The sequence below is a fragment of the Ciona intestinalis genome, unplaced genomic scaffold (genome assembly GCF_000224145.3).
Source record: "Ciona intestinalis unplaced genomic scaffold, KH HT000269.1, whole genome shotgun sequence".
Classification (NCBI taxonomy): Eukaryota; Metazoa; Chordata; class Ascidiacea; order Phlebobranchia; family Cionidae; genus Ciona; species Ciona intestinalis.
The window spans coordinates 3622-13073 of record NW_004190590.1 but is presented as its reverse complement, the minus strand read 5'-3'; the positions used below and the strand labels follow the sequence as shown (position 1 = coordinate 13073).

The 9452-nt window shown below is 36.5% G+C and overlaps 1 protein-coding gene and 3 long non-coding RNA genes across 4 annotated transcripts; 2 read left to right on the top strand and 2 right to left on the bottom strand.

The window, feature by feature from the left end:
* On the bottom strand, positions 1–857 carry LOC108950567. The gene is made up of 2 exons (XR_003397114.1): positions 591–857; positions 1–305 (listed from the first exon to the last, which is right to left on the bottom strand). It is a non-coding gene; the product is annotated as an uncharacterized LOC108950567 (long non-coding RNA).
* An 898-nt stretch (positions 858–1755) lies between these two features.
* LOC113475358 lies at positions 1756–2411 on the top strand. Its single transcript, XM_026839440.1, has 2 exons — positions 1756–2026; positions 2258–2411. The coding sequence occupies exons 1-2, from the start codon at positions 1854–1856 to the stop codon at positions 2409–2411; spliced, it is 327 nt and encodes a 108-aa protein (XP_026695241.1). The 5' UTR covers positions 1756–1853.
* A 316-nt stretch (positions 2412–2727) lies between these two features.
* Positions 2728–5234, bottom strand: LOC113475356. Its single transcript, XR_003397115.1, has 2 exons — positions 3444–5234; positions 2728–2952 (listed from the first exon to the last, which is right to left on the bottom strand). It is a non-coding gene; the product is annotated as an uncharacterized LOC113475356 (long non-coding RNA).
* A 1833-nt stretch (positions 5235–7067) lies between these two features.
* On the top strand, positions 7068–9195 carry LOC113475357. Its single transcript, XR_003397116.1, has 2 exons — positions 7068–7934; positions 8003–9195. It is a non-coding gene; the product is annotated as an uncharacterized LOC113475357 (long non-coding RNA).
* Positions 9196–9452: the final 257 nt, after the last annotated feature.

Here is a 9452-nt window from a genome sequence, read left to right as displayed (position 1 = left end):
TCTAAAAAATGAAATGCAGCAAGTCAGCAACTAAACTGCATCTTCATTATGACCCGATGTGGAGGTTTACTTTTATTCATGCAATATTTTATGCCTTTTTATGGCAAAATTATTTATTAGGCCTATTGGTATATTTAGGCCAGAGAATTTGTATTTGGGAATAAGGGTAAACCTAGAGTTTGTGTGTGCAATTTTTAGCGTTAGCACATAAAACATTAAAAATAGAAACCTTATAACAATCCAGCAAGCCTCCTGCCACATCTCGGGGGAAATTTCTTCCTCTTCCTCAGCTTGTAAATCCAAGTCTGTGAATATAAAAGGATAATATAGATGAAAAAACCTCTGTCTTTATATATAGGTATATACAGTTAACACAAAAATGGGTATAACTGTATTAAAAACCCTTTGTTGTATTATTTAAGTATATATTATTTATATAAGGTCATATAGTAGGTGTTGACTTTAAAAATGGAGGGAAGGCAGAGATAGTTGGACACAATACTGTAAAACAAATCTAACTTATAATGGTTGTAATGTTAACTGATTAGTGCAATGCAGAAACGAAGTTATGAAATTACAACATAACGTACCATCATCGTCATACATGGTGTTGAGAGTTATCACTTATCACTTCAGCACATAAGAAACCAAGAAACAACTTTAATATTCAGTATATTTGGTTAATAGGAATTCTCCTGTGTGGAATATTAAATCGTATATAACCTGGAACTTCTATATTGTATATGCAGAAAAATAACTAATAACAGTTTTTGCAATTCTTGTGCCATTAAAGTTTTTACATAACACACCGCGCTACACACTTGTGCGCTGATTGTTGAGTGATTGTGATGTCATAAATCACCACACAAATTGTGCGGCGCGCGATTCTATAGAAATGTTATAAAAGGGAATCGATTTTTTGTTGTGTATGTTTTTGGGAAAATTTTGGACAACGCATTAGTAACCACTGGGCTGTAGCCATTAACGTGGCACAGTGTTTAGAGCACTGGCCTCCCAACGAGAAGATACGATTATAATTGGTTGTATAAATAAAGCCGTTCTCCACTCGACACAGGACCAACTTATGGTTCAAACTTTAACTTTTTATGAAAACATTGGAGACACTTCATTTGGAGATTCTTTGACGCCTGAACTTGAAAGACCCAATAAGGGCCTTCATATTGTGTGTGAATTGCTATATAATAGTTGATATAAAATAATAATAATCGTAAGATAACTAACGACCTACACTTAGCGATATGTGTGTATGTCAGGCTCTTTAATTGAGCTCAGTGAAGCTTTTGTTCGAGGTCGAGAGGGTTCGGAAATTAATTCAGGCCTACTATATAGGTGATGAGCCCAATATGTAGTAATTATGGACTGGGCGAAGTGGTTAGCGCGCCTGGCCTGGGTCCATATCCCAGCCTGGGTCCATATCCCAGGCTTTACGAGTTCGAGGCTCGGCGCTGTTGTCTAAAACAGAACATCGTTGTTATATCCCCCTACCACGCAAAGTTGAATAAGTGACATACGTGGTAACTCGTAAGCGGGCAGGAGGTGTATGAAACGGAACTTTCGTGTTATAATAGGGTGGGGGAAGATGGGACATCTGTTCATTCTATTTTCTCGTCCAATTTGATAGTAAACAAAGAATATTCAAAGAATTATAAAACCGTATCTACAGGACTCCCATAGACCGTTGTTAGTTGTTTGAAACGCGATCAGGATGTTTAAATATTATGTGCTGAAGGTGTCCCATCTTCTCCCACCCTACTATATAACCGCAGTTGTTGTCCGGACAAGTCCAAAAACGTTACATTTATTCATACACAGATTCCATTAGATTGAATGTTATGTCTCAAAACGCGGTCCAACTTGCCGGCCTAGTGTTCGGCTTTGCGGGTGCTTGCCTACATACAGTGGCGATACTTCGTGCTGATTGGAGGATAAGTGATCCGGGTGGTCCAGGAAAGTCAATGTCGAAAAGTTGGATCCATATTGATGGGTTCTGGAAGGAATGCATTGGGTAGGATACTTAAATGAATTCATGTATTTTCCTCATGTGGTGGGGCAAATTTCTCATTTTTTGTATGGTTGACGGGTTTATAATTATAATTGCCGTATCTTACTCTCTCCCAAAGACACACATACGCTCAAAATGGTATAGCGGCAATCCTCAAACCCTGTTATGCCTGGGCTATAAGTGACGGGATAATCATCAATTGGACATTTTGATTATTATGCATTGCATTTCAAGGTACACGACTGGAGAATGGCATTGCGATGGATTCGGAGATTTCTTTCTTCGTTTCAGCACTTACTTGATATTAGGACGAACGTTGATGATTGTCACCATCGGTTGTGCAAGTCTTGCTGTATTTCTATCATTAGCAGGTAAGTGGTTGAAATAAAATGTCTGTCACTTTGACACAGGTGCCTCTATAATAGGCATGCGGTATAATGGGTTCGAGACTCTATCCCAGTTAGAAATTTTTCCTCGGGCCTCGATCGTTTTATAACAATCGCATGGTTGGTCCATAACTGCGGAACGAACATGCACCAAACATTTATCCCCCTATTTTGACGCTAAAACAGACTTATCCGATGACGGACCAAAGCTGGCGCGCCGACTGTGGACCAATACAGGCAGCCAATGATACGCGAGCATAATCGAATGAAAGCCCAAATAAGGTTCCCTGTCGTATTCCATTCAAAAACCACACAGTATGATAATAACGAACGAATGTATTTACAAAAATGGCAGCGGGAAACATAAAAGTGTCACTGTTTATTGTCCTTCTGGTTCTCTATTTCCCCCCACTTCGCTTAGGATACCTTTTGTTCTGGCAGCCCTTCCACCTTCCCAGTCTCCAACCAAACTTAAAATACGGGCTGTCGCATCCCCTATCTCCGCATGAGTGGAAGTTTTGAATCGCGTGCTCTGCAGCACACCTGAAAATGTAGGAAGCGTTTACGAGAGCACATAACTGTTATAATGATTGTATCTATATAAATATATAACATGGCTGACTTGTGTAATAAAATGAAAAACAAAAATTGATAAACGAGTCCCATCCAAGCTTTTGATTGACGTAAATATACGAGTCCTGCTATCAGTAAAATAGGAAAAAAACGCATTGTATCGCCGGACCAAGCTTTGACAAAGACAAATTGGGTCGTTAACCTCGCACCGCACTAGCAAGTTTCATAAATCGCAGTGTTGCACCATGTTAAATTTACATTTAAAACAGGTTGTTTAATTTTTATTTTGACTTGTACGGTTTTATACTCTTACAAAAAAAATTATTCCCCCCAAAAAATTATATTTTGAATAATAAATCTTAAACGGCAACACTGAGTTTCATGAGACTTTTCATGAAAATAAAGTCAGCACTACTGCTTTATTGATGTGTCCTAACTTATGATTCAGTAGTACCACTTACTTGTTAGCACTGTGTATATTTTATGATCGCGGAATGCCAGCTTAATATGTCGTCTTCCATAACCAAGGCCACTCCATGAAAAGGTTTCAGCAACAGATTTTTTCATAAATGATTTTATGAATTCTCTGACTGTTGATCTTAAAGAGTCTTTTGTTATGTTATGAAACCCATGAATATTCAACATGTAAACTGTGTGACAGTAGTGGTTCAAATAAAAAAATGGCACTAAAGCATAAAGAGCATTTTCCAAAAAAATCCCTGGTTTTAAAGAAAAGAAGCCTTTAATAGCTACCATATTTACTGTATTGAAAAATAACATATCGTAAGGCTTCCCAATGTGGCATCTAATTCCTCGTGAGTAGATGCTGGACTAGGAAGGTTCACGAGCTTAGATTTTGAGGTATTGTTCTCTTTTTGCATATTGTTCAACGTCTCTTGAACCGTAGAAACCATATCTAGAACCTTAGAAACCAAATCTTCCAACCGAGTAATTCTTCTGCTGATATCACCAACTTGCATTAAAAGCATTGATTTTTCTTTATTTGACGAAGAGGGAATCAGCAGTTTCTTGTTTTTAGCAGGTGGACTTTGTGGTGTCTTACTGTCTTAAAACTGTAAGTTTGGGACGAAATACGGTGCAAAGCCTATTTAATATAACAAAAGTTGCTTCACCTGGGCAGAATCACACTTTAAGTTCTGCGCAATGATGGTGGTGTAATCAATCCCCGCGGACTAGGATGATTCTGATGACAATTCTTTTCTATCATATGCATTTTTTTAACATGTCTCATATGTATCTAAAAACACAATAAAAACAAATAAATTAAAAATGAACATTAACTTTAAATTAAAATCACCAAAACTACTTAAAATCACCAAAACTACTTATGTTATTATTCAAGGGAACAATTCCATAGCTTGGAGACAATTTACTCACACAGTATATACCAATACTTTTTGAGTGAATAGGTGAATAAAATAAATCATCATTTTGCATATAAAACTTTGGAACAATTCCATAGCTTGGAGACAATTTACTCACACAGTATATACCAATACTTTTTGAGTGAATAGGTGAATAAAATAAATCATCATTTTGCATATAAAACTTTACCACTAAGTATATCACATTACTTACTTTTACAAAAAATAAATCCTCATTTTGCATATAAAACTTTAATCACATTACTTACTTTTACAATATCACAAACATTAGCTATATTGTATGATGTATTGTTGGCTGGGGAATTAACTTTGATTACAGCATTTGAAAATAAAACACATTTTTTAAAATGCAATGTTGTTAACCCATCAAAACCATTAAACACAACTCCATTTTCACATGGTTTAAATACAGAACATTTCTTTAAACTGTGATGTGTTATTTTCATGGTATACATCATGATAAAGCAAAACTTGCTGCAATGGCTTATTCCCTGAACGAACAAAACTTTTCATTAAACAAAGATAACTTTCGAATGGAAACGCAGAACTATACATCTCTCGTAATCATCCGGCAAATGTACTAAACTATTGAACATTGTATGTTATGAAAGCTTTACCATAAATTCCAACCGAACAATTTACAAAATATTTAAGCAATCTGCGACACAATTTAATGTCAGACGTAGAAGTATTTTCAAAAAAGGGACGGGCAGTTTCAGAATGGCCAGATTTACCCGGTCGGTCTTAGTAGCAAAATATGCCGGTCGGTCGGGTGCCAAGCGCTTACTTGCACCTCACATTGCTCCGAAACGACGAAAGGATTGGGCGACCATCCGCAAAATTAATCAAGCGAGAGCAAGGAGCCGGTCACTATAAATGAAGATCCAGAAGATTTTCATGGCAGTCTACAGGAGTTAACAGCAGAAGAGGTCGAGGAAATACTGAGGATCTAAGAAGAATATCACAATAATCAACCAATGAATTCGGGAATCAATACGGCCAGAGGTGGACCGACCGGGATCTCCCAACAAATGGAAGAATTCTTCCGGTCCCGGTCGCAAAGCCAGAAACGATCTTTGATGGACATGGACGACGAAGCTGGAACAAGTCAAAAGAAACGACTGAAATCAGTTGGCGGGGCAATGGGTCCTCCAGCAGCTGTTGGTGCCGGTTCCAGTACCTCCACTATTAAAGAATCCTACTGAAATCCATACAGTGCATATGATGAGACGGGGAATTATGTGGTTCTATCACAAATCAAGATCAGATACAGCAGTGTCAAAACCCATCTTCGGTCCATGGAGCCCCTGGATGTCGGTAAATTTTTGGGAAGGCACTACCACCAATGCAACTTTCCTTAAACACAGTACATAAGCATAAAAAGTAAACTTATTTCAAACATTAAGCAGTTTAGGTCGCCTAGACTTACTAGCTTACCAATAATAGCATTAAACTTGTGGATGACTTGCATTTTTTGTCGTGGGTCACATAAGATGGTTCATTTGCAGTCCAGACGTTTCGGAATCCAAAGGAAGCTTTGGCCTTCTCGAAGATCTGTAGCCTCCGCGATGTTAGGGGACTCATCGACATTCCAGCCTTTAGGGTTTTTTCTGGGCATAGACGTAATTTCTGACCAGTCTGCGCACAAATTTAATAATAATTGGTATCCTGTCCTTTTTTGTTGGCAGGACATGGGCAATGTCTGCCGGAGTTACAAGCACATTCCGTAAAAAAGTATTTCTTTCTTCGGGTATTCCCTGTTTCCATGAATAATTAGGCAGTTGCAACGTCCATACTGTTCCAAATCGACAAACCGGTCGTATGTCCTCTTCACAAGAGCTGTTAAGTCTTTCAGTCGTGTTTCCAGGCCACTCAGCATCTCCTTGAGTTCTGGTGACTCTGAAACAATAACAGAAGCAGCATCAATCTCGTTAGCATTAACCTTAAAACTCGATTCATACTCCTCTTGTTTGTGCTTGAGCTGCAAGAACATTTTTTTAAACGATCCATTTAGGATCGCGTCCATAGCTTTCTTAGCGGTTTAGTGACTGGGTATATGTGGGCACAGTTCTAACACAGCTTTACCCCTACTCTTGCATATATACCTTATTTAAATAGAATTTTAGTTACAAATGTTGGTGTTCATGCATTTATATAGCTACGGATGGTGGTAAATATCCAAAATATAGTTCGTGTTATATGCATTATACATAGTTACGGATGGTGGTGTTTACACCTTTTTAATGTATTTTCTTGACCCATTTGGTAGTAAACAAAGAACATTGATAGACTTATAAAACCGTACTCAGGACTCCCATAGACCTCAATGTGTCAATATTATTTGCGAAAGGTTCTCTGTTCTTCCTGTAGCTACTATATACTCAAAAAAGCTTGTTCGTTTTAAAACTGTTTTTACTTTTAAAATTCCTTTCTAAATTTATTTATATTAGTCATAATAATGTCACGTGTCGATTTTTCTTGCCCTCCAGTGTGCAGTTTAAAAAATATATATCCCCATATCTGCACGTAAACATAAACCATAGTACTGTAAACACTAGTAGGACAACGCTTGGCAATTATTTGTTTATTCTTTGATGACGTAATTTTTGGTCACGCATGAGTGGCTAGGTTAAGGCGGGTTTTGTTCCTGATAGAATCATTTGCGCTGTGTGTATCGTGAATATTTATTTGGTTTGTACCAAATTACCTGGTAAGTGAGTTCGGCAAAATGCTATGGTAAAAGCTTTTGTTAAATGATATGTTTAAATTAAAATGCTTCATTAAATAGTGGATTGATATTTATATAAACCTAACTTCGGTCAGCTGCCCTAACTTTGGTCAGTTTTTAGACAAATATGGTTTATTGTTCCAAATATAGTTTTACATAACACTTTAAAGTTAATACCAAGCTTAGTATATTTTTTTAGAGCTGGTATTTGTGAAGCACATTTTTTGAAAGAGCACGTTATCAGAACCAGTACCCGTTCAAAGTTAAAAGTAGGTGCAAGGCCATGTTTGAATCTCCCGAAGCAGTCCTCGTTTTCTCAGCCTTGCAGAAAAGAACCATGTCTACGAAAGGCATTACCACAGAAATTGAGGCATAAAAATATCAGTGACCTTCAAAAGTCAATAAATAATCTGAATGCTGAAGGTTTGTAGACATATATATATATGTAACAGTAAGGTTAGGTTGGTATAACAGAGCAATTGTCAAGAAAGCGCTGTTCAGATTATCCGTTTTTTATAAAGTTCTCACAGTTTCAAGGATGTGTAGAAATTGAGTACAGGTCATAATAATAATCAGTATGGTCTAATGGAAACCTTGTAAAAGAAGTTAAAATTAACTCAAAGTACAGGCAAAATGTCAGAAAAAAAGGTTTAAATTTTCCAAATTGTAATTGCTGTGTGTAATTAATGATAATACATCTTTAAAACGGTAGTATCACTAGCCTTATATCATTCTTTAACAGGGGATTGGATCTTTTATAACTGGAAAGATAATCTTGTTGGGAAGTTAAAAGGAGATTATCTTGTATCTTTGATTAGGTTAGTAAACCGCTATTATCAGTAATAAAATATTTTGTTTGTTAATTTCCCTATTTCTTGCCTTATAGGGTAACATTTGCTTCCGTTGCCACAATTGAGGAAGTTTTATATAGAGGCTGGCATGTTCCATTGGATAGATTAAACATTGAAAACCGCCGATATGAAACCCTTTACTCAATTTTAGGTCAGTGTTTTATTGTTATATTGTAACTTTTTGTTTTAAAATTTGGCCTTGGTATTTTTTGCCATACTAACATTTATGTAATATTACAATTGAATTGAATTCAGTCCATTTATGTAATGGAGTGCCACAACTAGAAACAGAGTTGGCTCACCCGCACCACTTGCCGTTATGGGACTGTAAAGAAAAGAAAGTGGTTACAAAAACCTTTTATCGTCCAAAGACTTGCTGCATTATTGGTAGTGCAACTTGATCCACTTCAATAAAGTTTTTGAGAAATAACATTTACTTTTATGTTTCATTAGTCGATTCGAAAAAAAGAGAATCGCACAACCTGCAAAAACTGTGAGAGCTTTTCCAACAACACTGAAGTCCAAGTGCAAGGTGATCCAGATTGTATTAAAGATTTGGGTCATTGACGATGGAGATGAAGTAACTTAATGAAGTTATTTAACTAAAAGCTGAATTACATTATAACTTTATTATAGGACATATGTGGTCCTGAACAGAACAACAAACAAAATGATTGGCAAAAGCTGTTCTTTACCAACCAAAAAATAAACACCGGGAAACCTTTAAAATCACGAAGGTATCATCCAGATATCATAGGGTGAGCAGTGGAACTATATAGCAGATCCTCAGCTGTAATGATCACATTCGATTGAGCGGAGGCCCTGCTTGCATGACATTGCTACCTTCTGTCACAGTTTCACTTTCTCCCCCAACAAAATCTGTCAAAACTAGTTGTTGCATCGCATCCTCAGAAATATTCTCTCAATAATTTTCTGCCATCGCTATATAATTTACCTTATTTCTATTTAACTATCCTAATAAATACAAAATGTTTTGATATTTGCTATACTTTTTGTAGCCAAATCTGAAACTTACTTAAACATTACTAAACACAATAAATTAAACTTGCGGTTGCTAAAATTGGTGCAGGAATTTCTTAGTAATAACCAACAATCACATATATACAATAATAACTTTTCTTAAACGCGTTTATTCTTAATTGGTTGGTTTGCCAGTCACTCTCCCTGTCTCATAAACCAGTAAATATTATTAGAATAAGACTGTATATAAAAAATTCTCTTCAGAAGCAAGCGATATTCCATAACTAAAACCTTACTACGCAACTGTGCAATATCAATCATTTCGAGATTTAATACGTAACTCACCACAAAAAATTGGCAAGACATTACTGTAACCAACGCTGATAGAATACATTACAATAAGAGGACAGCATAATGGCGCTACTAAAATCATATCCTAGTCACTCATGCGTGACGATTGTCTCGTTGTCCTACTACTGTTTTAGACATTTAGAGTACTATGCA